Raw genomic sequence first — 27,012 nt, forward strand, 5'->3', positions numbered from 1 at the left:
GTGCTGGGGAGGGGTTCAGTAGGGGTTGCTGTGTTGGGGTTCAGCAGGGGTGCTGTGCTGGGGAGGGGCTCAGTAGGGGTGCTGTGTTGGGGAGGGGTTCAGTAGGGGTTGCTGTGTTGGGGGTTCAGCAGGGGTGCTGTGCTGGGGAGGCTCAGTAGGGGTGCTGTGTTGGGGAGGGGCTCAGCAGGGGTGCTGTGCTGGGGAGGTGCTGGGGTGGGGCTCAGTAGGGGGTGCTGTGTTGGGGGGCTCAGCAGGGGGTGCTGTGCTGGGGGAGGTGCTGTGCTGGGGGGCTCAGCAGGGGGTGCTGTGCTGGGGGAGGGGTTCAGTGGGGGGCGCTGTTGGGGGCGGGGTCTGTTTCCAGTGGAGTGAGCTGCGGGGGGCGTGGCCTAGGCTCTGCCCACCCCCGCCAGGTGTGGGTGGGACTGGCTGGGGGGCGGGGGAACGAATGTAACACGAGGCGACGCCAAGCCCCCAGTTCCGCCTCGTACGGGGGCGGAGCAGTGGAGGCTCCGCCCTCAGCAGGCTTGACTCCGCCCCTTTCCGGGATGCACCACTCTAGCGCCCCGCCCCCCCCCCCGTGGGCAGCAGCGGCTAGGATGGGCCGGCCCATGTCAAGCAGAGGGGGGGAGCGAGTTTCACCACGTGGGCGGCAAAGTGAATCCGCGCAGGGGAGCCAGGTCCCCGGCCCGGATGGTCTGTCCCGGGCGGGCCCACGTGCGCTGGGCGTGCGGGGGTGTCAGTAGCCCCATGGCCGGGCTGCCGCGGCTGGTGCTGCTGCTGAGCGGCAAGAGGAAGTCGGGCAAGGACTTCGTGGCGGAGGAGCTACAGAGCCGGTACCGGCCGGGGGGGAGCAGGGACCGGACCGGACCTGGGGGAGCAGGGACCGGGCGGGGGGGAGCCCGGACCGGACCTGGGGGAGCAGGGCCCGGGCCGGGAGATCCGGGACCGGACCGGACCGGACCGGACCGGCCGGGGGATCCGGGACCGGACCGGACGGGGGGGACCGGGGAGAGCCGGGACCGGACGGGGGAGCTGGGCCTGGGGGGATCCGGGCCTAGGGCTCCAGAACCGAGACCGGACGGGGAGCTGGGGATCCGGGACCGGACCGGACGGGGGGGACCGGGGAGAGCCGGGACCGGACGGGGGAGCTGGGGGGGGGGATCCGGGACCGGACCGGACGGGGGGGACCGGGGAGAGCCGGGACCGGACGGGGGAGCCGGGGGTGGCGCAGTTCGCGGAGATCCAGGCCAGGGGAGGCCTTGGTGGTGTGACGCAGCTCAGGAGAGGAGGGAGGGGCCCGGGGCGGGCATATGGGGCAGTGCGGGGTGGGGCCCTAAGCCAAGGTGCCTGTCTAGGGACCCTCATCGGGTGCGGTAGTGGGGGGAGCGGCCTAAGGCCGGGGGGGGGGGGATTGGGTTGGGCCCCTCCCCAGCTGCAGCATGGGAAGCCCCCAAGGCCCAGGGTTGGGCTCTGACTTGGCAGCTGCCCCACCATCAGGGTGTGGGTAGGGTAGGGGCTCTCAAACGGGGGTCGGGACCCCTTGAGACGCCCTGAGGTTATTACGGGGGGGTCATGAGCTGTCAGCCTCCACCCCAAACCCCGCTTTGCCTCCAGCATTATAATGGTGCTGTAAATGTAGAAGGGGGTGGCACTCGGGCGTGCTGTGCGAAAGGGGTCTGAGACCTGCTGGGGTGGGGGAAATGCAGCTCTGTTCCCATGGGCCTGGCAGGAATTGGGGCTGCTGCCTGTCACCCTCCTACCACTTGTGCCTCCCTCTGGCAGGTTGGGGCCGGATGTCTGCGCCATCCTCCAGCTGTCGGGACCCCTCAAGGAGCAGTATGCCAAGGTACTGCCCTGCCACACACCCCCCCGCGGCCCAGGCGGCACCAGGAGTGGCTGAGCTTGTGCTCAGGGACACCTCTTCTCTCTCTGCAGGAACACGGGCTGGATTTCCAGCGGCTGCTGGACGCCAGCGATTACAAAGAGACCTACCGGCAGGACATGATCCGCTGGGGGGAGGAGAAACGCAACACAGACCCGGGCTTCTTCTGCAGGATCGTGGTGGAGAGCGTAACGCAGCCTGTCTGGGTAAGGAGGGGGCCAACCAGGGGGAGGGGCAACCAGGAGCCACGCCCCCTTGCCGGCAGCCCCCCCGTGACGTCTCCTTCCCCGCGCAGGTGGTGAGTGACACCCGGCGCCTGTCGGACGTGGAGTGGTTCCAGGACGTGTACGGGGCCGCGGTGCAGCTGGTGCGGGTGGTGGCGACGGAGGAGACGCGGAAGAGGAGGAACTGGGTGTTCGTAGTGGGTGAGTGGCACTGGCTTGGGGTAATCGCAGTGGCTGAGTACGGCCAGGTTCTGCCCCGCGTTCAGCCATCACAAGCCAGGCCCCAGCAAATGCTGAGGTGCAGGGGATTTGGATCTTTGCTTCGCGGCCTCTGAGCTTTCAGTTACGCTCGGGTGCCGTTTCCCTGCGCACCGTGAGGTCTGGGCCCTCTCTCGTCTCTAAGGGAGGCTGGAGATTCTCCCTGACTGCCATATTGCACCCCCAGCTGCTGCTGTCCCCCGGTTCCTCACCCCAGCTGAACTGTGCGGAGCAGGCAAGGCTGGAGGAGGAGCGCTAGGGGAGGGCTGTTTTCCAGGCTGGCTCAGCAGAGTTTGCCTGGCCATGCTGACTCTGGGACCTCGCCTGTGTGGCTGCAGCACATAGCCATCCAGCCAGGCTCGGGAGCGCTGGGGCCAGCGTGGGGACGGTGGTTGTCCATTGCCCCAGTCGATCTGCATGGAGCTCACATCTCTGGGTTTGCTCCTCCCCAGGGGTGGACGACGCGGAGTCCGAGTGTGGCCTGGACCAGGGCGTGACCTTTGACTGGGTCATCACCAACGACGGGGACGAGCTGTCCCTGGACAGCCAGCTGGAGAAGCTGCTGCACTTCATCTACAGCAAATTATAGCGTCCTGCAGCGGGCGGAGAGGCCGGGCGCAGCCCAGGGCTCAGACCAAAGAAAACGTTGGGTGCGGGGTCCAGTGAGCCCCGTCCGGGCAGGGACCCCGCTGTGGGAGGCGCTGCAGGTGGCGGGCCAGGCCCGCTGAGTGGGGCTGTGCCCAGACTCCATTCCATGAGGGCAGAAGACCAATTCCAGGGGTTCTTTCCAGAGCCCGTTCCGGGGCCCTGCTGCAGGCGCCGTTCAGCCTCTTGCCCTGCGGGACCACCCTGCACTGAGACCAGAGCAGGTCCCTGGGCCCTTGCCCTGTCGTCAGCCTCCGGGGCGATCCCTCTCCCCTGGGTGAGACCAGAGCAGGGGCTCCGCACCTCTGGGGTGGAGGACAGGTCCTTGCTGCGGCAGGAATGGCGCCTTCCCTCATGGGGCTGTATAACGAGCTGTAGCTGCACTGTCTGCCCCACCGCTCACGCCAGGGGTTCTCAAACGCTTTGTATTGGTGACCGGGGGGGTGATGCCTCGTGACCCCCAGGTTGAGAATCCCTGGCTTCGGCCCAGGCCGCTCACCGGGTCGCTTTGCATCCCGGCTCGTTGGCAGCGTGGCCTGGGGCTGCCATCGCCTGCGCCATGAATGTCCAGCACCGTTGCCCCTTGCTTAGCTGCCAGCCTCCCTGCACTGCTGTGCCCGGGCGGCTCGCGCCCCACATGGCGGCGGTTATCTGTGCCTTGCTGATGGGCTGGGCGGGAGGCTGTAATGGGTGCCCATATACCAGCCTGCTCCACCCTGCACTGCTTTCTGGGTCCCGGGGACCCGGAGCCGCCCATGCCCATGCTGCAAACCCCACTGGGAACATAGCTCCTCGCCGCTGGCTCCCTGCCTGGGCCCGCTGGTCACTGCCCACAGCTCCAGGGACAGATGTCGCTACGAGGGGAGCTCCTGGCCCGAGACGTACCCTGCGGCCCTGCTGGGAACAGGCCCTGTCACTTCACCCAGCCACTGGTCAAGGCAGGGGGCTGGGCCTGAGGGTCAGAGCGGCCGCACAAAGTATTGCTGAGCACTTCCTTGACTTGCTTTGCCTGGGCCAAGCCGGGACGTGCAGCACCTGGGGCTGCGTCTCTGGGTTTGTGACTCTGCTGCTCACCTGACCCCTCTCCCACAAGGGAGCCCAGAGCAATGGGGTGTTGCTGCATCTGGAATAAAGCTGACAGGTGAGAAACACCGACCTGTGTGCGCCCGTTATTTACCGCGTGGAAATGGGGTGAAATCCCAGCCCCCCTGTGCCGGGTTGCGGGGGATGGGCTGCCTGGGTGGTGGTGCTCAGCCATTCACACCCCCTCCGCCTCCCCAGAGGCAGCTTGGGGGGTGAGGCAGTCAGCCTGCTCCCTGGCACGGCCCCAAGATGTCCAGCAGCTGGCGCTCTGTCGCAGGAGGTAAATGGTTCTTTTAGCCTCTCAGGATGGGACAAGCAGCAATGGGCTTAAATTACAGCAAGGGCGGTTTAGGTTGGACATTAGGAAAAACTTCCTGACTCTCAGGGGGGTGAAGCACCGGAATAAATTGTCCAGGGAGGATGTGGAATCTCCATCCTTGGAGGTTTGTAAGAGCAGGTTAGATAAACCCCCGTCAGGGATGGTCTGGATGATACTTCGTCCTGCCAGGAGTCCCAGGGGCTGGGCTAGAGACCTCTCGAGGTCCCTTCCGCTCCTACGATTTTGTGAGGCTGGTGAGTGAGCTGCACTCTGACCAGCGGGGGGCGCTGCTCCCCAATGTGGAGGTAGGTGGGTGTGGGGTGCCTGTGGCTGGAAGGGAAGCGGGGACGTGCCAGGCCTGTTGCAACCCCCGGTGCTCTCAGCTGCAGCCAGGCCATCTTCCACTAGCCCATGAATTGCTCCAGCTCGGTCCCAGCTGGGCTGAGAGCCCCGTGCTTATGGGGCTCAATGGGGGGCTCTCCCCTGAGGGCTGAAGGCAGGAGCCTTGCTGGGCAGGAACTGGGGACAGCCTGGGGGGCGGGGCTCAGGCTGCCACAGGGTTCCTGGAGCTTTGCGGTTCCCTGCTGGGCCCCATCCTGCCCCTTGGCCCAGGTACCTGCAGGCTGGTGCTGGGCCAGGTGTGTCCTGGCTGAATCTGCAGCTCCCTCTAGTGGCCTCCTGTCAGTGGTGAAGCCATTGGGCCTCGGCTTTCTCCAAGCAGGAATAGCCTCTCTGGCGCAGGAGTTGGGCGAGTGGGGGGACCTGCTCCTGTGCGGCTCCAGGCCCGGCTTGGGGTGAGGCGGGGGACACGGGGCCTTTCCCCTCGGGGTGCTAGGTGCCCTGCCAGCCCTGGGGCAGGGGACTGGCTGGCTTGGGGTGTGAACTTGACGGTTCCCTGTTTTTCTAAGAGGAGGGGGGAGGCTCTAGGTCCCAGAACTCCAGCGCCCCAGCCTGAGGGCATGTCAGAGTGTCCTGCACCAGCCTGTGGGGCTCTGGTGCTGAGTTTGAGGCCAGAGCACATGGCCTGTTGGTCCCTAGTCCGTGGTTAATATTTGTCCACATCTCACCCAGTTGGCTCGAGGCAAAGCCTGAGCTGGGATAATGGGGGTGGGGGGCAAGGAGGACTGTGGGTTGGCACTGATGGGCACCAGCAAAGGGGGGGTGGGTTCAGAGCTGGGCTAGCAAGGGGCTGAGACTGGGAGCCATCCTGGATCTAGGGAGCTGCCAGCCCAGACAAAAGTTAAAGTAAGTTTGAGCCCTCGCTGCAGGTTGGGGGGCAGGTGCTCCTGTTTGGGTTTCGGAGGCAGGTTTGTTTGGATCTGTTGGGAGGAAAATCAAATGCTGGAGCCACAGCCCTTCTACCCCCCCACCCCTGCTGAGCCTGCACCCCCCTCTGAGCGCCAGGAGCCCCCTGCCCTGCATGTGTGAATAAGCAGTTTAACTCCTGGGGCTGGCATGGCAGCTGGGTGCCTGGTGCTGTGGTTAATAGGTTCCCTGCAGCCAATTCCCTGTGGATTAGCCATGTCCTAAGCAGAAGGAGCCAGTCTAATAACTAACAACTGCAATCCTGTTTCCCTGTGGAGCAGCTGGGTGGCCGGGGCGGGAGGACACTGCCTCATGGGCTGCTCCGAGGTGATACGGGGGACCGGGGGTTCTGTGCTGGACCCCAGCAGCCCTGCTCCGAGACCTAAACGCTGCCCTGGGGAGGGGGTGAGTGCTGGGGCTGCGCAGGCCTCTCCCCCGCCTCCGTTCATTTCACAGGGGTCACATTTGGGGGCTGGCAGGAGCTGTCACTCGCATGCCCTTGCTGGGGGGAGCTCCCGGAAACCTGGGCCAGCACCGCTGCAGGGTCGAGGAGCAGGGCTGCCCTGCGACCCCAGGCTGGACTAGCTGGGGGTTGGGGGGGCCTGTAGCCCCTCTCTCTGTGGGAGCTGTAGTGCTGTCACTCGCTGCATTGCTGGGGAGCCTTGGGCTGGGGGGTGCTGAGGCATAGGACAGTGCCACGGAGGGGCGTACGGTTACTGCAGGGCTGGGCTGAGCTTTGGGTCCTGCGCACCCCCCTTGGCCAATCGTGCCCCTTCCCAGCCTGCGGGAGGGAGGACTGACCTGGCTGCTGGGTCTGGAGGTGTCAAGCCAACCAGTCTGATGGAGGGTGGTGGGGTCGCTCAAGGTCCCTGCACCCAACGGCAGGGGGAGCTTCGGGGGCCACATTCAGATACATCCCCTGGGCCGGTCCACCCACGCACCTGCAGCAGCCTGGAGGCCCAGGAGGGGAAAGCAGCGGGGACCTGGGCAAGGCGGCTGCGTTTGCCAGCCCCTCTCAAGATGGTGAGAACAGGCTGGGCCGGGTCTCAGGGCTGAGCTGGGGCAGGGGAGAGTTGGTTCAATGCCCAGCTTCGTGGGTGAGTCCCTGAGGCCGACACAAACAGCCAGTGAGGTAGGGGCCTGAGGGGAGAGAACCCCAAATGTGGGGTGGCTCCTGTGGCATATGGACATTGTAAGCTGTCGCTTTACATTTCAGGGGATTCCTGTTCCTGCATGCAGCCTATGGCATTCTGCAGGGAAGCATGGGATCTGGGCCGACGAGAACCAGCCAGCCAGGCTGGGGTCAGTTGTGTGTCTGCCCTGGGAGCAGCCTGCTTTGTCTCTCTCTGGTTTTGGGTTCTTGGGTGTTACTACTCTGGGGACTAAGAAATCAAGTCATAATTCAATGCAACCTTGCAGCAAGTGTTTGCTAGTTTGATCTGGCTTCTGTTTGCATTGAACATGAGCGCTCCCCACCCTGGGCGGATGGAGACAGGGCCCACTCCCTGCCAGCTGTGCTACCCCCACAGACCACCCCAGGAGCCAACCTTTGTTCAGCAGCACGAAGCTTGGTCGTGGGACCTGTGTCAGGGCAGGCAAGAGCCCTGGGGGACCAGGCCCCCTGCTCCGAGCTGGCCTCGAGGGGCTCCATTAACTCCCACCTCCAGCTGCTGCCCATAATCCCCACCCTCTGTCTGCTACCATCAGCCTCGTCAAATCTAAGGCGATTAGAGGAGACATTATATAATCGCAGCAGCCGGGGAGACTCTTAAAAGGGGCAGCGTCCCCTTGAACTTAGTGGGGACCTCATGGGGCAGGGTCATCCTCTGTGGAGAGGTCTGGGCCCCATCTCTGGGAGGGGTAACCCCCCCCTCCCCGCACACTGCCCATAGCTGGACAGACATGCCCTGGCCAAACCCAGGACACTGTGCTGGGACAGCCTGGCAGGGGGCAGATGGGGGATGGCCGCTAACCCCTCCTGCTCTATTTCCTCTCCCAGAGGCTTAGGCCCCACTAGGCTGGGGCGCAATGTGCTGGCGTGGTGTGTGCCCAGCTACAGAGCCCTCCCTGCCCATGCAGGGACCCCCTCCCCAGCCCACCCTAGTGCCAGCTGGGGACACAGGATATTGGCTTGTTCGCAATCGCTGCATTGGCATCCGCTCCCTCCTGCACTCAGCTCCCTCTATCCCCGGCCCGGCCCTTCTGCCAGTGCCAGCCCCATGGGCAGGCATCCGCCTCCTGCAGATCGCGGCTGAGTCCCCACGAGTGAGTGAGAGCAGCAGGAGGCCGTGTCCATGGCAACCCTTTAACTCGCACCTTTATGGAAGCATCAGCCGGGGCTCTTTGCATTCAGCACCCTGAGGCCGTACAGTGCTGCTGGGGAGGCATGTGCCCCATCCCAGAGTGGGAGGCTGCCACAGCTGTGGGATTTTGTGAACCCAGTGGAAACGGCTCTCTGTTTGCGGTGATCCCCCTGCTGTGCTGGCAGCACGGGGCTCGGTGCGGAGCAGGCAGGAGAGAGGTGGACTGGAAGCAAGAGTGAGATTGGCTACTGGGTCCCGGCTCACTGCCCATGGCACATGCAGTGCCAGAGGCAAACAGCACTCGGGCAGTAAAGAGAGGGCTTGATCCTGCAGATACGAGCACATGAGCTGCACTTCATGCACGCCAGCACTCTGCTGACCTCAGCGCAGACAGCCAGGCATGTTCCTAAAAGCCTGCAAATCGGGGCCTGAATCAGGAGCTTAACCTGCAGATAAAGAAGTGTGGGTCTTAAAACAGCATAACAAAGCCATGGCTCTCTGGGCCATCACAGCTGGCCCCAGGCAACTCGCTGCAGCTACCGGAGTTAGAACGTGGATCCTCATGCTCTAGATCCCAGCTCACCTGCTGCTTGGCCTGAAGGAGATTCTCCTTCAGCTGGAGACAGTATAATGCCTATGACACACAGCTACCCTGCAAAGGGCAGGGCTTGTACAAGCATGCGCACACACAGGCCACCAGCTAGTCATGACAATGTGATTCTTAATCTCCCTTGAATTGCTACTAACCTCCAGGAAACGAAGGCCCTGTCCTGTGATGCGTTGCGCAGGGGCTCATCGCAGGATCGGGGCCCAATGGGAAGGGGGGCTCTGTGATGTTGTTAACCACCAGGATTCTCCTCTCCCTCCCAGCCAGACTTTGCCCATGATGAACCGTGTTTCTTTTATCTGATGGGATGGTCATCGAAGAGCCACCGGTTCGTCAGCCCTGGAGAGAGGCGGTGCTTAGGGTACCCACCTGGTTTTTGGATGAGCCAGCTGCCCCCCACCCCCGGTGAGGAATCAGTTTCCCATCTCAGTGCCAACCTGGAGACGGGTGCAGCCATTCACTTGGTGCTGCCAACTAATAGCAGGTGCAATTAAAAGCCATTTTTTAAATGAAATTCCTCCGAGAACAAGACAAAGATGCCGGTGGCTGGAGACTGCTGCTTGGCCGGGAGTGGAAACAGCAGAACCTGAACCATTCATATTTAATGCCATGGAAAATGTAATTATAGTGGGCTGGCATCCGAAGCCAAATCACTAGCGGGGGATGGAGGCCTCCGAGGATGGTAAACGCTGCATTTAACTAAAGCAGCCCTCTGTCTCTCCCCTGCACCTTGCGTGGACGGACAGGGGCTGGGGCATCTGCACCCATTGTACCTGAGCAGGTGGATGAGAGTTACACGTGGCAAGATCAACCCAAACGTGCCTGATATCACCCGTGAGACGCACGTAGAAAACACACCAGCCGTCCAGCAGCGCCACTGAAAAAGCCACAGGAGAGCACATGAGATCCCACCAACCGAGGTCTGAGCACTGCAAAAGCAAGCAGGAAGCAGATGGAAGCATGTCACATACAGAAAGGCAGGGCCACCCAGAGGATTCAGGGGGCCTGGGGTCTTTGGTGGCAGGAGGCCCACGCTTCGGCAGTAATTCAGGGGCGGAAGGACCCCCCGCCACCAAAGACCCTGAGCGGAAGAAGCTCCGGGGGCCCTGGAGCGAGAGAAGGACCCTGCTCCAGGGGTCCTGAAAAACTCTTGTGGGGGCCTCTGCAGGGCCCGGGGCCAATTGCCCCCCCTGCCCCTCCCCCCTCTGGGCGGCCCTGCAGAAAGGGACTGTAGATGTGTCTTCCTTTCCCTGGAAAGCTACCAGAGGCAATGCCCCCTGGCTAACGGTGTCCTCTCTCCACCCCGCTGCTCCGACACCGAGCAAAGGCAAAGCCAGGCCGCTCCTGCTGGCTGGAGGGACCATGGTCGATGTTCCACTTACCTGCACGTGACTGGCTCCAGGTGAGAGAGGCAGATTTCCTGGTACCAACAGCGTGAGGCCAGAGCAAGCTTATTTCTGAAGTACAGCAGCCATGTCGACTCAGGCTGTGATCTCCCCTCAGCTCTCCAAACCGAGCAGGACAGGCCCAACTCACACCCAGCCTGCACTGCTGGAGAGAACGGGGCCGGAGATTCAGCAGGGGGTGCTCTCTCCATCTGAAGCAGTCTCCAGGGTGCATCTGCCAAGAACAGGGATCCCATGGAACTTTCCCCAGCAGGCAGGTTGTGAAATCTCTTCTCCCAGCCAAGTTCTAACTCTGCTAATCCCACGGTGTCAATCAAAACCCCCCTGCAGGTTCAGCTGATGTCTTTCAACTGCTGTGAGTGTAGCCGTGCTGTATGCTGTTAAACTGCTGCCATACCCCTCCCCAGAAGTGACTGCATTGCAAGCGTGGGGAAAGCATGCCCTATAGAAGACTAGTGAGGGACCCACTGTGATGAAATTTCCAGTATAACTTTATAACCTGCATTTGTAAATGAGAGGGGGCTGGATGGGATGTTCTAATGGGTCTCTGAGCCAATGGACCCTCCCCTACAGCAACTTGACCCCTGTCTATAGTTTCATTCCAAATATCAAACAATTGCATCCGTTAAGTCCTAAGAGCATTGTTCCAATTTCACAGTCCATGGGTCATGCTGGCCTCTGACAGACCAGACGGGAGATAGATGGATTCAGGGATTGGGGGCGGGGGGAGGCATCCCCAGGGCTCTCACAGACCAGATGGCTGCCTCATCTTAGACTAACGAGTCTTTGCTGTGTAATGACTGGCGTGAGTGTGGTCACATCCATGCCACTTCACACTCAGAGCCTGTCACCCTGGGGCGGCCACAACTGGAGCAAGGGGCTGAGTAGATTGGGGGGGAGGTTAGTGAGTCACCCCCCATCACCATCCCAACCCCCAGGGCCAGTTTCAAACAGATCCCACAGTGGGAGGAGACGGGCAGAACAAAGAGAAAATTTGGGGTCTGGTCACCCCCTCTCCCCAAATCTCTGTGCAGGAATTGCCCAATCCTGCTTCTGGGTCATTCAGGAAAGGAATTCAGTCCCTGCTATACGGAGCACCCTTCACTCTGCCCCATGCACCTCCTGCCCCCACCTCAGCTTCCATGCACTCCCTCACCCCCACCATGCACCCAACCCACCCATGGACCCCCCTGGATCCATCATTCACCCAACCTATGCACTGTGCCCCACCATGCACCCATCCCCCCACACCATGCACCCCCTGGATCCATCATGCACCCAACCTATGCGCCCCGCCCCCACCATGCACCCATCCCCCATTCACTCCCCCCCCACACCATGGACCGCCCTGGATCCATCATGCACCCAACCTATGCGCCCCGCCCCCACCATGCACCCCTGGATGCAACCTATGCACCCGCCCCACCATGCACCCCCATTCACTCCCCACACCATGCACCCCTGGATCCAGCATGCACCCAACCTACGCGCCTTGTCCCTCCCCTCCCGCGCCCCCAGCCGACGAGCACAGCCCCGCCCTCCGAGGCTGAGCCCCGCCCCGCCCGGGCAGGCGGCCAACTACAACTCCCGTCGTGCCCCTCGCCGTCGCCGGCTCCGCGCACGCGCGGCGACGCCCGCGGGCGGGGCGGGCGCGAGGCGGGGCCGGCGAGCACAAGGCGCCCGCAGCGCAGCCCCGGCGAAGGCGCCCAGCCGCCCCGCGCCCCCGCCGCCGCCCCGCTCATGCCCGCGCGCGGGAGGGAGGCCGCCGGGCACGGGCCGCCGCGGGGCGCGCGCTGAGGCGGCCCCCAGCATGGAGGCGCCGCCGGGGGCCCCCGAGGAGACCCCGCGGGCCGGGGCCGGGGCCGGGTCCCTGCTGCACGCCTCGCCCGGCGCGCCCCCCGCCTCCCGCCCGGGCAGCCAGCTGAACCTGAGCGAGCCGCCGGGCGGCCCCTCGCCGGGCCCCGCGGGCGGGCGGCACCGGCAGCCCAGCCCGCTGGCGCCGCGGCGGGACAGCAACCCCTTCACCGAGATCGCCGTCAGCTCCTGCAAGTACAGCGGCGGCGGCATGAAGCCGCTCAGCCGCCTCAGCGCCTCGCGCCGCAACCTGCTGGAGGCCGAGCCCGAGGGGCAGCCGCTGCAGCCCTTCGGCCCGGGCCCGCCGCCGCCGCCGCCGCTGCCCGAGATCGTCGTGTCCCGCGAGGGGCCGCCGCGCCTGGGCGCCGCCCGCCGCCCCGCGCCCGCCGCCGGCCCCGGCGCCTTCGCCCGCGCGCCCAAGCGCAAGCACCAGAACATCGGCTACCGGCTCGGGCACCGGCGCGCGCTCTTCGAGAAGCGCAAACGCCTCAGCGACTACGCGCTCATCTTCGGCATGTTTGGCATCGTCGTCATGGTGATCGAGACCGAGCTCTCCTGGGGGCTCTACTCCAAGGTGGGCGGGGCCGGGGGCCGGGGCTGGGGCCCCAGGGCGGGGGTGACTCTGAGGGGGCGGGGCTGGGGGCCGGCCGGGGGTGACTCTGAGGAGCTGGGGCTGGGGCCGGGGTGACTCTGAGGGGGCGGCTGGGGCCCCCAGGCCGGGGGCCCCGGGCCGGGGTGACTCTGAGGGGCCCCGGGCCGGGGTGACTCTGAGGGGCCCCGGGCCGGGGCAGGGGCCCAGGCTGGGGGTGACTCTGAGGGGGTAGGCGGGGCTGGGGGTCCCGAGCTGTAGTCGGGGCTGGGGGGGGGCAGGGTTTCCAGTTCCCCTTCCCCTGGGCGCCACTGACCCCCTCGGCATTACTGAGCAATCTCCAGTGCCAGGTTCACATCCTCCTAGGACATGTCCCCCGTCCCCCCAGCTTGGCATGGTGGGGATCCCTCCCTGCCCTGGGGCTGCAGCTTGGCTCTCCCTGCCCAGGGTGTCTCTCCTCCAGCCCCACAGCAGCAGCAGCGAGTGTGGCTGCAGGTGAGCCCTGACAGGGGGCACGGGCCCAGCGAGCCCCCCGGCTGGCGGAGTGAAGGGGCCGGGGGCGCTTGGGGCACAGGAACCCTCCCCACACACTGAGCAGAGGGGGGTTCCCTGGTGGCTGGATGCGCTTGGCACTTGTTGCAGCCCAGAGCTGGGGGATGAGGACAGGGACGGGGTGGAGGGAGAAGCTGTTTCCTCTGAGTTCACAGTGGTGGGGGTGGGTGGGGGGATTTGCCTGGTGTCAGTTCTCTCTCCTCTCTTCTCCCCCCCCCCCCCTCTCCGGCTCTCCCCATGGGGTGGGCGGGGTGCTTGGTGCTGCTCAGCTGTTGATTTTCAATAGAGCTAATTTCAGACAGGGTGCAGCTGTTGCGAGGCTGGCACATTATTCCGTGAAACCCAGCCGCAGAGCAGGGGCTGAGGACGCCTCTGGCAATGGGAGTCCAGTGACTCCGGAGGGCAGGGGCTGCCGCTGCGCTCGCCCCCTGCCAGCCGCCGCCTGAGTTCTCAGTTCCCCCCTGCACTCAGAGAGCGCTCTCTGATCCCCACTTTCCTGCCCTCCGCAGCTCAACCCCCCCATCCTTCCTGGCAGTCCCCAATGGCCAAGCTCCTGTGGGATTGTTACCTAGGGTGGACTGGCTGCCCCAGGGCTGCTTTTTTTCTCAACACCTACCCTTGTGTGTATTCTGATAGCCCTGGTCCAGCCTTACAGCCCCTTGTGTGGGGGGCGCTACAGAGACCCTGCCCAGGAGGCTCCTTGTCTGGGTGTGGCTGGGGATTCCCCTTGGCTGGCCCTGGCCCTGGCCCCTTCGGGAGAGGTGGCCTGGCCCAGCTATGTTCTGCTGTCTGCTTAGAGGAAATTTCTCGGTGGGATTGAGCCTTGAGCCCAAGCAGCTGGACCCTGGGGTCTGGCTGAGCCCTGTGAAATGCTCCTTCCTTCCTGTTAGAAAGCGAGGGCAAATCTGGGGCCCCCTATCTCCTGCCATGGGCTCACCTGCAGCCAGGGATGTGCCTTTGCCTTGGCGCGGGGGGAGCTCCTTGTGGCTTCAGCCCTCCTAGGAGCAGGACCCCTCTGGCAGTAGCACTGTTCCCAGCAGGAAAGAGCCACCCGCATCTGCTCCAGTGGAGACACTGGACCAGCAAGTGGTGGGACTGGGTTTCCCAGGGCTCGCTGCATGAATCAAACTCTGCTCTGTGACTCCCCCATGGGATTCTGGGCTCTGCCCGTGGCTGGAGTGGGTTGGGGGCTGGGACTGGTTACCTCCTAACTAAGGGATGTCTGGTGCCTTTCCCTCCTGTTTCCTTGGGCTCTCCTGACTCCCCATGCTCAGGCCCAGAGGAGGGTGGCTGCCTGTAGAAAGTGCTGGCATGCAAGGGTCACACCTGGCTCCTGGCTCTGGCCTTGTTTGCATACAGCCACCAGCCCTGAGGGCACAGCTGTCCGCTCTGCTGCCTGACAGCCCCCCAGCCTAGTCCCTGGGGTGGGGCTGAGCCGGGGAGGGGTGGGATCTCCATGCTGTTGGACTTGCTGGAGGGTTTGATTTTTGCCTCTGGTTCCTCAGCCTGCTGCTTGGAACCACTGTCACAGGCAGGGGAAGGGCGATGGTCCTTTGTAACACAGCCAACAGGTGGGGGCTCAGGCTGGGGGAAGCACCTGCTAATGGGGCAGAGCATCCCATCTCCCTGCAGCAGCGGTGGGGTAGAGAAGCCGAGGGTGGTGAGTAGCCAAGGGGTGTTCCTGACCCCCTTGCGGGAGTTTTCAGTTTTTCAACCTCTGTGACAGGAGGGTGGCACCATTAAAATGGCTGCTTGGCCTCCGTGGGGCGTTGCCCTTGACCCTTGCGGCTGCTCTGCACCTGGGCCCAGTGCTTAGAGGTCTGAAATAATGGGGGCTCTGCCCTAATCTGGGAGCAGCGCAGGCTTAAAGTGCCCCTCACAACTCGGCTTTAATTATTTTGTTTTACTGGCTCTGCGACCCCAGACTTGCTTTAAAACACTGCCTGGGGCTGGATGCTTGGGCCACAGTCAGAGGACGTGCAAGCGGGTCCTGCTGCCCTGCCAACCCCAGCCCTGAACAGGGCCCTCGAGTACCAGCTGCTGGAGACAAGTCCCTCCGCTCAAAGTTGAACCCTGTGTAGTTAGAAGCTGCTCTGTGCGAGCCTGTCCGGGCAACATGTGTGAGACCCAGTGTCCCGGCTCGCTCCCCAGCACCCCATGTGGCAGTGACTGGCACGCACTCCCCCCTGCCTAGAGAACGCTCTGTGCCCTGAGTCTATGGCACAGACACCCCCAGCTAGTACATTGCTGCCCCTGCCCCCTGGAGGGGGTGTGTTTTATTTATAACCCCCCCCCACACACACAGGCTCCCTTTCTCTCTCTGGCTGTGCGCTGGCAGGGATATGAATAACTCTTTGTATAGACATCTGTCATGTTATTTATACCTATCTGGGGAGGGGAGATGAATAGGCATCCGCGCTAGAAGGGTGTGTGCAGTGCAGGCAGGGAGCGGTGGAATGGTCAGGCGCTGGGCTGTGTGGCGAGGGGGATCTGTGCAGCTTGTCCCATTCCCTGGCATTCCTTTGGCTCTTGCTAATGGGGTGGGGGTGGGGGGGGTTGCAGCTGGGCTGGTGCCAAGCAGGGCTCGGGTCACGTGGACACAGAGGGAGCAGTGAGGTAGGGAGTTGTGTGGGAAGGGGCTGCTCTCTGCTTCCTGCAGCAATCAGAGGAGCTGGGTGGGGAAGAGCGGGGGGGGGCAGCAGAAGAGGAAAGGCTGCTCCAGCATTCGGCTCCTGCCTTTCTTCATTTCCCTTGAAACCAAAAATCAGGAGGAGAGGAGAAATGCCTGACAGTCCTGATGGGCGCACAGGGCTCCCAAACGGGAGACAAGCACTGATCTGCAGGGTGGAGCATGCTGGGTTGGGCTGTTGGCTGGGCTGTGCAGGGATGGGGGGTGGGGAGACAGGGCTAGTTCTGGGTGTTTGAAAGGAATATACAGGCAGTGGGGTGAGCTTTCAGGTCACCCTCTGCTGCAGCAAGGTCTGCGCACCAAAGGAATGGAGTAGGATCCCCTGTGCTCAAATTAATTGCACTTAAGTTTCCTCAAGGCTCTTGAGTGGAGGGGCTGGGTGACCACAGAGCTGTGGTTCTGACCTCCTCCCTTGCCCCCCAAGCTGGCTTCTGGGTCTTTCTGGTGCCTTGTTTCTGTGGCCCTAGTGTGGCTTGCCCAGCATGGGTGCGGCTACTAGGAAAGGTCTGGCTAGTTGCTGTCCGGGAAGGTAGCTGCAGTGCGCCACGTTTGCCCCCCTGCACAATGGGATGCTTGGAGGGGAGCCTGTGGGTGGTGGATCCCCAGGGAGCAAGGTGGAGGGGGAAGGATCCATTTCTCTTTTGTGGTGATGGGCCATCCCCCCCCCCCCCCCCCGCCCTGTGGTTGGCTGTCTGGGCCCCATCTCCCCAGCAGCAGGGAGTCTTTCCTGGGCCTGCTAGCCCAAGGCAGTGCTTCATCTGGCAGAAGCTCCACATGTCCCGCCCCCACTGAGTCTCAGCTGGGCTACCCCAGGGAGTGAGGGGAGAGGTGGAAGCTGGAGACAGCTCTGCAGGGCCAGCTGCCCCCAGGCCTCTCTCAGCTGGGCAGGACAGGGGTATCTGGCTCTGGTCATAATATGATATTCAGAGATTGTTGCTTAGCATGGTGGGTGTTGCAGCCAGGGCTTAAGAGCACTCAGTGCTGGCATAGCAGGGGGGCTGTGGATAGGGATAGAGGGGCATTGGCAGAGCTGGGGGCACCCAGATTTGGGCTAGCAGGGGTTGCTTTGGCCAGAGAGAGAGGCTTTGACAGAGCTCTCTGGAGGAACCCTTTGCTGGGTCTGGCTCCAGCTGTCCAGACATGCTGTGGCATGGAAGCTGTTTTCTCCATGATGCAGAGACCAGGAACTTGGGTTGCCCCTGATGCTGGGAAATGGAGAATAGGCCGTGCGCCTCTGCATCCTGGGCAAATACCCGTGAGCAGCACCTCCCACCCAGCCCCAGGCCTGGGGCCTCCTGAGCCGCCTCTGGCTGCAGGCTGCCCCTGGGCAAGAGAGGTCCTGCCCATTCCCTGCCACAATGAGAATGGTTGTGATCTGACTGCAGGGTCTGCTGAAGTGTGTCCCCATCCCTCCCTTAACACCCCCCCCCACCCCGGCCCATCCCAATGTGGCTGCAGGGTCAAGGCTGCTCTAAGGCTGCTGTTTGAAGCTCCAGCAATGCTCCGATTTGTCTATAAATATCCCCAGGCAGCTTCCAGGCCCCATTGTGTTAGGAACCGGCGCTCACTGGCAGTGTCCATGGGCCCCTGATGGAAGGGGCAGCCAGTGCTGGGAGCTGGCAGTAGAGTTCTGTGCTCCTTGGGGGAAGGGGCTGGAAGGAGCCTGGGGCTGCTTCAGTGCTGGGCCCTGGCCTGGCTCCAGTCCTCAGCTGAGAGCAGAATGCTGGGTGCTTGTTTCAGCCTCTCCCCAGCTGGAGGATAGGGCCCCTGCGGCCCAGGGCATGGCACCCAGAGCCAAGAGCTAGGTGCCAGCCGACAGCACCCCCTTTCTAGGTAGGGCGTGTTGTTGTAGGGCTGTTTGCAGGCTCTGGACTGCAAGGCCTGGCATGTGTTGTAGGACTGCTTGTGAACACCATGCCATGCGTGCCACCTTGCCTAGCACTTGGCTCAAGAGGGAGCACTATATGCTGGGATTTGGAGTCTGGGCACAGCACCCCAGGGCTGCTGGCTCCCAGGTGCAGTTGTGCCATAGAGCAGTGGCCTTTTGTGGGTGACGTGGCCTCTGGACCCCTCCATGCACCCAATGGCGACTGTGAGTGGGGATCTCCAGTTCTTGTCATGTGGCCTCCCTGGCAGCCTGGCACCCCCATCCCTTTGAGTGATGGGTTTGGGGGGCCTGTTCTAGATGGGTTGGACGTTGAGGTGTCTGTGCCCCACACCCTGTGTGTACACATGGGGCCATGCAGCCACCCTCCCCAACACACGTGTGCACATGCGTGTCCTTGCTCCGGGTGCTCACCTGCCGTAAGCCCCAGTCTCTTCTCCGAGCTGGACTCTGCTCACCCATGAATGGCGTTGGCCTCAGTTCTGCCCGCTCCTGGGGACGAGCGTGGGAGCCAGCAGTAGCTCTTCCTGTCCAGGTCCCTCGGGAGCCGGCTTTGACGGGAGCGGTGCATAAAGACCGGGGCTGTGTGGCAGGTTTTCCCAAAGTATCGTTTGTCTTGTACCTTTCCGCCTTGTCGTGCCATGGCCCCAGGGGGGTGAAGGGGATTGTTGCTGGCTCTGGCTCGGTTTCCTGGGCTGTTCCAGCTTGGCTTGGATTGCTTTTTATTAAAGCTGGAAAGCAGCATGCACGCAGGCGAGGGGGGTCGGAGAGACTCCTCCAGTGGGCAAGGAAACGTTAACGTGCCCTGGATTCTGCATGCTTGCCCGGCTGGGGTCACCCCCTTAGCTGGGTCTTTCTTCGGACTGAGCCATGGGGTGACAGACTGGTATCGAAGCCACGGTGCTCAATCAGGCTAATGTCTGTCATAGTCCCAGCTGCTTCCTGTGTCCTGAGAGCAGGGTGACGGAGGGGCAGGTCTGGAAAGGGCCGCAGGTGAGCCAGGCGCAGTGAATCCCACGGACAGAGAAACCAGGAGGATTTCACTAGGTGCCCCGTAGTGACCGTCTCCCGTGGCTGTGCACCCCATGTGGGATTTGGCAATGGCAGGCGAATGCGGGAGGGCTCTGAGGGGAGCGCTGTGGACGCTTAACATGCTGAAATCTTCACTGTGAACAGGCTGCAGCCAAGCCTGTCCTGTGAGAACCATGTGTGGGCGTGAGCTGGGGTTTGCCTTTCCTGACGACAAGCTCAGCTCAGCTCAGCTCGATCTCTTCTCCCCATGCCGTGGCAGTCCCTAAGGACCCTCCTGCAGCATTGCTCAGCCAGCTCTCTTGATCCCCTTCCAGTGGGGCACGCCTTTGTGTCTCTGGGTGGGATACTAAGCCACCTGCCCAGTGAGTCAGCGGGACCCACTTAACCCTTTCCTAGCAGCATCCACCCCTGCTTACGGGGGGGGGGGGGGTGCTATAGATGAACACTGCCAGCCTCCTACAGGGCGCCCTGGACAGCTCCATGCAGCTGGCACTGACAGACCCTTCTGGGCGTGTTTGTATTCTCTGCTTCGGAAAAGCTCCTCAGCTAACAGGCATTCCTGGTCTGACCAGCTGCCTGGCAGTGAAGGGCTAACACTGTCTAGACAGTAGCTGAAACTGGCCATAATTGATGGCAGAACAGTTCCAGGAGAGACACCTAATTGCAGTTAATCCTGGGTGTTCCTTTCACAGTGACACTGTCCTGCTTAGAACAGGGCTTCCCATTAGGCCTCACCATGGCTTGGAATGTGAGGGCTCTGCCTTACATCTGGCCAGCGGTCCAGCCAGCCCAGTAGCCTCTTTTGGACAGGTACCAGGACCAGGTGCGCAATGGCAGCACAAGCTCCAGTGTGGTCAGAGGCATGACTGTCTGCTGCTGGCACTGCCGTTCCCAACTCCATGAGCCCTGTGGGCTGGGGAAAGAACCCAGGAGTCCTGCTCTCACCAGGGGCAAAACCCCTTCCTGCCTCTTCTGCTCCTCCCACCACCCTTCCTGTGTCACGTGCTTCTAGACTGAGCTCTTCAGGGCAGGGCCTCTCAGGAGAGAGTTCCCTGCATGCACAAGTTCCAAGGGTTAACTGCAGCTGATGGCACACCGATTGAATTAAACTGGGGTGGGGATGGGTGGACAGTGTGTGATAGGGGCTATGGACACTTCTTGTGGGGTAGCTTGCCTGTGTCCACCCACAAAGCTGCGCTAGTTTCACTAAATCCATTTCAAATCACACACAAACCTGCTCCTCTTTAAAGGAGCAAGCCAGCGATGGACCAGGGTCCCCTGCCACTGGGCGCTGCACAAACACAGGACCAGAACGCAGTCCTGCTCCAGACAGCGCTCAGCCCGAGGCAGACGGGGGAGAACAAGGAAACCATGAGACCAGGCTGTGGTCTCTGCACAGCAGTTGCCTAGCCCTTGTCCAGGTGTCTGTAGGCCTGTGTGCAGCGCCTGGCACAATGGAGCCCTGATCCCGGATACCCTACTGATAATACTTGGCTGTAAAGCCCCCCTGCCAGCCCCTCTTCTCTGATTGGTTGGACGCCGTGGGCCAGACCTGGCCTAAGCCAGCAATGGGTTCAATGGAATGATGCTGATTTAAGCCAGCTGGGGCTCTGGCCCAGCGTGCGGGGGGGACAACAGGCTGGAACAGCAGCAGGCCATGCTCAACACTATACAGCAGAGGCTGCGTTTCCCCTCCTGATATGGGGAGCCATGGGATTCGAGGCACTGGATCAGACACTGGCCCATCTGGTGTGGTCTCCTGCCTTGGGTACAGCCCCCCTCCCTTTAGTCATTCCATTGTGCAGTTCTGTAGGTGGCAGTGGAGATTCCTACCTGACCCCTACAGGTGCTGAGTCACCCTGAATCCTGAGGCTTGGTCACTCTGTGCATGTAAATGTTCTGACTGGTGGTTGACATTCCCCACTCTTGAAAAGAACCAGTCGGGTCAAGGCAAATCTATGGTACTAGCAAGTGAGGGGTGAGTTCCCCTTGCTCAGCTCCGACAAGATGCATCAACCCTGTCCTGCAGCCCCCTTGCTCTCTGTCTTGGGGGGTCCCCAGTCCTAGCCTGCAGCCCCTGGCTATTCCAGCCCTGAGCTCTCCCTGCCTCTGTAGCTGTGCTGATGCCCTTTAATCCCAACCTGTGTGTACCATGACTGCGCATTTGGTAGCGAACAAGTCCTGGTTTGCCATGGTTCCATGTCTCCAGGAGAGACATCAGACCTGCACGCCACAAGGTTTGTGGCAAACTCCAGTCCAGAGAGGTGCTGGACTGCCCAGATGTCCAGATACCGCTAAAGGGCTGGATGCTGCAGAGGCAGTGGCTCTGTGACAGTGTCAGAGCTGGACTCTAGAGCCTGCCTATTAATAGCCTGTGTTTGGTCTCCGGCACTCCTTTCGGCACCAGCCATTCTATCCAAACAATGGAGAGGTGAGTGCCAAGTTGTGAAGCTGACAACAATCATGGCCCTGCCGGGCTGCAGGAGAACAATGCTCCCCATTCACTAGGCTGCACCCAGAATATCGCTCCCGTTAGTACCAGCAGGGTATTTTTAGGACAGATTTCCTCTTGTTTTGAAATGCTTGTGGGGAGGCAGAGCCCCAGAGGAGGATCTAAGGGAAGGGGGGGATCCCCCATAGGCCACTGGGCTCTGGCCACTAGGCCACACTGCCTGCCACTAGACCATGCTCTTCAGCGGCCCATGTGAAACAAGCTGGTGGTTTCAGGCCAGTGAACATCCTAAAAAGCACCACTGACTGGCTTCTCTGCTGACAGTGTGATAGTGATGGTGACTAGCCATTTTCAGAGTGACCTGGGCACCCGCTGTGCTGGGCTCGCATGCATTTTAATACAGCCAAAGACCATACTGTATAGTGAGGATTCAAGAATGTAGGTCACGTGTATAGCACTTACAGGGGCTGTAGGTTGGAAGGCAGTGACTCAGACAGACTAAGAAGTCTTGGTAGAAATCAGCTGGATAGAAACACACTGTGCGATTCCGTGGCTGGGTTGATGCAGTCCTGGCTGGATGAGCGTGGAGAAGTGAGATGGTGTGACTTGTAAACAGCATTAGTGAGGCCAGTCTCGGAATACTGTGTCCACGCTTTGGAAAGGATGGTGATAGTCAGAAAGGGTCCAAGAGTCAAGGTCTGGAAAACCTGCCTCACTGCCAGATTGAGGAAGCTCAAGCTGTTTCACTGAACAAAGGAAAGGTTAAGAGGTGACTTGATCATGATCTGCAGTTACTTACGGGGGTGGGGTGTGAATGGCAGATGATAAACAGCTCCTTAATCCAGCCAAAGCAGAACAGGGGCCAGGGGCTAGAAGTTGATGCCAGACACATTCAGACTAAAAATAAGGTGCAGTTTTTTCACAGGAGGGTAACGAACTACCCAAACAGCCTGTCAAGGGTTGTGGGGGATTCCCTGTTGGGGGTTGGGGGAGCGGTTGCATGCCTTTTTACCAGACATGCTCCAGCTGAACCAGATGTTCTGGGTTGGATGCAGGAGTCATTGGGTGAGGTTCTCTGGCTTGGGCTATGCAGGGGGCTAGCCCAGATAAGGGTCCTTTCTGGCCTTGGATTCTGAGAGTCTGAGGCAGAACTCCCCTTCGCCCCTGGGCTGGTCCCTGCATGGCAAGGCTGAAGCACACTGACCAGAGACGCTGGCACTGTTGCCTGGGCTGTTCTGCCTGATGCATTAACAGAGGTTTGCCTCCCAGGGCTGGTGTGATGTGCCTTTCCCCAGCACTGTCTGCATGAGGGTGGATGGCTGCATTCATGCTACCAACCCCTCTGCTCATGAGCCATAGGGGATTCCTCCCCAGTTTAGCACAGCCAAATGGGGTTAGCAGGGCTCTGACAGAGAAGGGCTTCCTTGCCTGAGTCTCCACCCTCCACCGCATCCTGCCCACAGAGCCAGCTAGGGAACTTCCCTGGGAAAGGAGCGGTGCTCCATGAGTAACTCTCCATGAGGCATCAGCTGTTGCTCTCTGCTCATCTGTCAGCAGTTCTGCCTGTCTGTATCTCTCCCATGGGCCTCTTTATCTCCTGGCACTTAGAATAATCCCACTAAATGCCCTGATTTCCTTTGGCTCTGCTGTTGGGTTTATGGGAAATTCCCTTCCGGCAGGCAGCGCAGTGAGAAGCCAAGCAGCCCCATTAGCACCAGTGGCCCTGGCAGAGACCTGCTCAGTGGGAAGGCAAAGGGAGACCCACTACTGAGGCCTTTGCAGGAATGGGTCTGTCCTGGGGCTCTGCTGACAACCCCCTGGTTCCCTTTCCCTGGGTAGATTCTGCCCTGCTTAACCCTGGCTCTGCCTCCCTTTGCAACACTTTTGAAACAGAGGAAGGAGGGTCTTGTGGTTAATTCCTCACAACTCAGGAAATCTGGGCTTGGTTTGCTGGGTCTAGCAGGCTCCCTGGGTGGGTGTCCTGGGCCAGATGGCCTGTGCTCGACCCCCCCACAGGTGGGGTTAGATAATCTACAGAGCTCTGCTCCCCACATGCTGACCTTGCTGGGAAAGTCTGGGAGTTCCAGTTCCAGCTCTGCTAATGGGGAGAATAACCCTGCCTTTGCTAGGAGCTCGTCGAGCAGGGGCTGCCTTGCTGTGTCTGCAGCATCCAGCACAACAGGGCCCCACCTTGGTTGCAGCACCAGATGATACCTCAATGCAGATATTAAGTGTGACGAAGTGGGAATGTTCTTAATGTGTTTTGATTACTGAGTGGGGAGTATTGACCTGGGAAGGTTGCAGGGGAATTTTGCTGGGACTGGCTGCATTGGGGATGGGAGACTTTTCTTGAGGGAGGATACCTGAGGGGTTGGAGGCCAGATGACACCTCTGCTTGGGAAACTGGAAGGAGGGGGGGGGGGGAGGCTGAGTGAGACAGCTGGAGGGAGTTTCAGTTTGGAGCTGGCTGGGAAAAGGGAGGGGAGCCCAGATGAGGCTCTGGCCTCCCTGGCACCCCCCCTCCCACAAGGGTCCTGACTGAGGGGTCCTGTTGTCTGTACCTGCAAGGCCGGTCTTGGACTGTTCCTGTCTAAATAAACCTTCTGTGTTGCTGGCTGGCTGAGAGTCCTGGTGAATCGCAGGAAGCCGGGGGTGCAGGGGCTTGTCTCCCCCACACTCCGTGACAATAAGGAGGGGCTGGTATTTGTCTGTGGGGTTCCTGTCCCCAGTGGGGTCCCAGCTCTGGGACAGTTCCTTGTTCTGCTGGTTCCCTTGGTTTTCCACCTTTAGTCTTGTGACTGTGAGCCAGCCTGGTCGGTAGGGAGCACCCTGCAGCTGGGGTCTCTGAGCGCGGCTGCCCCTGTACGCTCCAGGCAGGAGTGCTCCGACTGCACCAGCGCTCTGCTTAGTAGAACCAGGTGCTGCACGGGGCCCTTCCAGTGACTAGGACAAGCAGGCTGTAATAGGAGGAACTAAGTGTTGTAAGCAAGTCACCCAGAAGCTTGTTTGTCTTGAGAGTGTTTAAGGACGTTGGCTCTGTCAGCTGGAGTGAAATATGGGGGCTGCTGAGCCATAAACACCGGAGACGGTGGTAGGAGGCCCTCGGGGCAGCTGGCTGCATTGTGGGGTTTGCAGAGGGGCTCGGACAGGGCTCCAGGTGTTTATAGCATCTGGGGGAGGTCAGGGAAAAGCTAGACTCCAGCTAGCCCTGTTGCTGGGGAGGGGCAGGTTGCTTGGCACTGAAATTGCACGGGGCTCTTGTGTGTGCTGGGTGAGCCCAAGTGGCTGGACAGCTGCAATAATGATCCGAACGCTCGCTGCTGGCCTTTGTCCCCCGGGAGAGGAACCGGCCCCTCTCCTAACAGGCCAAGACCCAGCTCTTCCCATCACTCCATTGGCTGGAGCTGGCTCAGGTCAGTCACTACCCAGCAGTGACACCCCTTAGAGCCCCAGGGCAGCCACCCGGGGGGAGGGGGAGGATGAGAGAGACAGGGCAGGGGTCTCTTCTCATCAGCCGCCATGAACACACGTGCCTCAGCCCCACGGAGAGGAAAATGAGGGCTTGAGACAGTGAGGAAAGGGGGGGCGGGGGGGCTGCCTGGCCTTTCCCTGGGGGAATGCTGTTCGGGGAGGGGGGCAGGCAGCAGAGACCTAGGGTCTGGAAGCAGTCACTTTGCTCATGGGCAACTAAGGGCTGGTTTAATTTACATAGCATTGATTAGCAGGAGGATCTAATTAGACCATCCATTAGGCTGCCATATTACAGAGCTAATGCTGACTCTCAGCAGATTGCTGGAATCCCCTGGCCGGCTGAGGGGAGACATAATTACATCCAACAGCATTCGATTAAAAACCTCGTTGAAAAAAGGGCTGCTCTTCCAGACAGCAAATCGATGCCAATAACATCACGCTCCCAGCTGCTGAGCCCCAGGAGGTGCAGGGCCGTGGCCCCCTTGGTCCGGTGGCTGCTCACATAGCCTGGCCCGCGTCCGCACGCAGAGGTACGGCTGCGCTTGCGGTGGTGGCCCTGAGGGACCTGGGTCGGATTCCTGTTCTGTAAGTCTCCTTGGTTCCCTTTGCCTCTGTGCCACGATACAGCCATGTGTGGCTGATGGGAGGCTGCTGTGTCACTAGCCTGGATGGATGGTGGGCCTGGTGTGCAGCGTGGGCTGCCTGGGGTCAGGCTCTGTAGCCAAGTGGGGTGCTGGCAGAGCTGTAAAGAGGGGATCGATAGTACTTCCCTCCCACCAGGGGGGTGGGGCTTTGAGACCCTAGGGATGGGGTGCTGGGGCTGGCAGTCCCCATCTCACTGGCCTGTGCCACCTGCTTCAAAGGCGCAAGGCACCACCCAGTGATGGGGTAACCTGCCCCCAGGGGAGTTCCCTCCTGACCCCCCAGTGACAGGCTGGCTCGTGCCCTGAAGCAGGAGGGTTGAGATCCCTGGAGGAAGGCACGATTGGGGATCTACTATTGCTATTTTGTTGCTTGTGTGACTGAGATCAGCTGGGTCCTTGGCCTCAGGAAGCTGCTACCCTTGGTGGCATAGTCCCTTCAGCAGGATTGGGGCACCACACAGTGGCCCCTATTCCTCGGGCCTTCCCGCGAGCATGGGGCCTGCAGTCAGCACCTTTCGCCCCTGAGCTCAGGCGTTCACATGCTGCTGGTGTACAGCCTGCAGTGTTGTCTTGTGCAGGAGGGAAGAGATGTCCCCATTTTACAGACTGGCAACTGAGTCACAGAACAGACCAACTGACCCAGGGCCTCTGTGGCAGAGCAGGGACTAGACCACAGGCCAGCGTCCTACCCACTGCACCAGCTTTGCACTAACCTTTGTGTCCTGTGCACCAGCAGTTCCCCCAATGGCCCCTGCTGGGTGGATGTATGTGACGGGAAGGATTTCCAGTCTCATGCAGGGACAGCTTGTTCCCACACCTTGTCGTTCATACGCTGAGGTTTCAACTTGGGGGCCTTGGAGCGGCGTCTTTTTTTCCTCCCAATTCCAACAGCAAAAACAAGCCAAGAAGTGGTGATTTGATGTGTCCCTTCATGCTGATGGATTGTGTCATTACAGCCTGAGACTTCCCGCTGTAAAACACACAGATGGGGGCGAGTGACTTGTGAGGCTGCATCCAGTGCTCGCATATAAACAGTATTGACTGTTCCCCAGGCACCAGCTGCCTGAACTCCATTAGGAGTGAATCCGCAGCCAGGGGTGGCTGTGTGGGGTGGGGCGAGAGGCACCTTTGGGGGGCGGGGTCAAGCTGGTGCAGTGAGACAGAGGGAAGAGATGGCTGTCCCCAATGGCCCATCCCAGCTCTGAGCCCCCCATCGCATCATCTGCAAAGAACCTCCGATTTGGCTGCCTCATTTCTCCTGGCTGCAGAGTCCCTGTCCTGCCTTGGGCTGTCAGCCCAGGTGGCCGCTCATATCCCTCCTGCCGTGGTGCCAGGTGGCCTGGGTGCTGGGGTGCAGTGCACTCTCCCAAAGGAACGTGGTGCTATCGCAGCGCTGAGGGGCACAGACGAGCCGAGGGCTTGTGGCTGCCAGCTCTCCGAGGCCACTGCAGGGAGCATCAGTCTTAGGTTCTCGCCGTGGCCCGGAGGCAGTGTTGTCTAGTGGCTAGAATAAGGCACTGGGGATCAGGACTCCTGGGTTCTATTCCCTGCTGTCGCTGACTTGCCTTGTGGCTCTGGGTGAGTCACTTACCCCATCTGTTCCTCAGTTTGCCCTGAGAAAAGGGGGCAGGATGAATTAGTGCTTGTGACGCACTCGCAGGGCCTGGGGTGGAAGGGGACACAGAGGCACTCGTATCGTTATTTAGTATTCTCAGCCGGGCACCCTGTGCTCGGCGCCCGCTCTTCTCAGTTGGGTGGCCCATCACTGAGTGGGAGTGTGACCTCCAGATGAGGAGAAGGGGGGGTTGCTGT

General features: G+C 61.2%; 3 protein-coding genes across 5 annotated transcripts in view; 2 read left to right on the plus strand and 1 right to left on the minus strand.

Annotated features, from left to right (window-relative positions):
* Positions 1-655: 655 nt before the first annotated feature.
* On the plus strand, positions 656-4,161 carry PMVK (phosphomevalonate kinase). Its single transcript, XM_039512178.1, has 5 exons — positions 656-833; positions 1,783-1,846; positions 1,936-2,088; positions 2,178-2,307; positions 2,817-4,161. The coding sequence occupies exons 1-5, from the start codon at positions 691-693 to the stop codon at positions 2,951-2,953; spliced, it is 627 nt and encodes a 208-aa protein (XP_039368112.1). The 5' UTR covers positions 656-690; the 3' UTR covers positions 2,954-4,161.
* A 3,803-nt stretch (positions 4,162-7,964) lies between these two features.
* The window catches only part of LOC120390473, a 39,243-nt gene continuing 20,195 nt past the window's right edge, over positions 7,965-27,012 (minus strand). The window contains exons 3-6 of the mRNA XM_039513181.1: positions 12,332-12,483; positions 10,009-10,246; positions 9,449-9,503; positions 7,965-8,465 (exon numbers count right to left, since the gene is read on the minus strand). Of these exons, the coding sequence (XP_039369115.1) occupies positions 8,453-8,465; positions 9,449-9,503; positions 10,009-10,246; positions 12,332-12,483 (458 nt within the window). The 3' untranslated portion in view covers positions 7,965-8,452. The remainder of the gene's footprint in view (positions 8,466-9,448; positions 9,504-10,008; positions 10,247-12,331; positions 12,484-27,012) is intronic.
* Positions 11,956-27,012, plus strand: part of KCNN3 (potassium calcium-activated channel subfamily N member 3) — a 76,432-nt gene continuing 61,375 nt past the window's right edge. For 2 of the 3 annotated variants that reach the window (XM_039512357.1, XM_039512358.1), the window contains exon 1: positions 11,956-12,460. In XM_039512357.1, coding sequence (XP_039368291.1) covers positions 12,098-12,460 — 363 coding nt within the window. In that variant the 5' untranslated portion in view covers positions 11,956-12,097. Of the gene's footprint in view, positions 12,461-12,789; positions 12,971-27,012 lie in introns of those variants that run through there. The other variant, XM_039512359.1, reaches the window with a different exon arrangement.

The sequence above is a fragment of the Mauremys reevesii genome, linkage group 24, assembly GCF_016161935.1.
Source record: "Mauremys reevesii isolate NIE-2019 linkage group 24, ASM1616193v1, whole genome shotgun sequence".
Classification (NCBI taxonomy): domain Eukaryota; kingdom Metazoa; phylum Chordata; order Testudines; family Geoemydidae; genus Mauremys; species Mauremys reevesii.

Excerpts from the sequence above, each read along its gene's own strand:
- PMVK (XM_039512178.1), top strand. The coding sequence starts at position 691 with ATGGTCTGTCCCGGGCGGGCCCACGTGCGCTGGGCGTGCGGGGGTGTC. Across the intron at positions 834-1,782 it reads GCGGAGGAGCTACAGAGCCG|GTTGGGGCCGGATGTCTGCG; the intron begins GTACCGGCCGGG and ends TCCCTCTGGCAG. Across the intron at positions 2,308-2,816 it reads GAACTGGGTGTTCGTAGTGG|GGGTGGACGACGCGGAGTCC; the intron begins GTGAGTGGCACT and ends GCTCCTCCCCAG.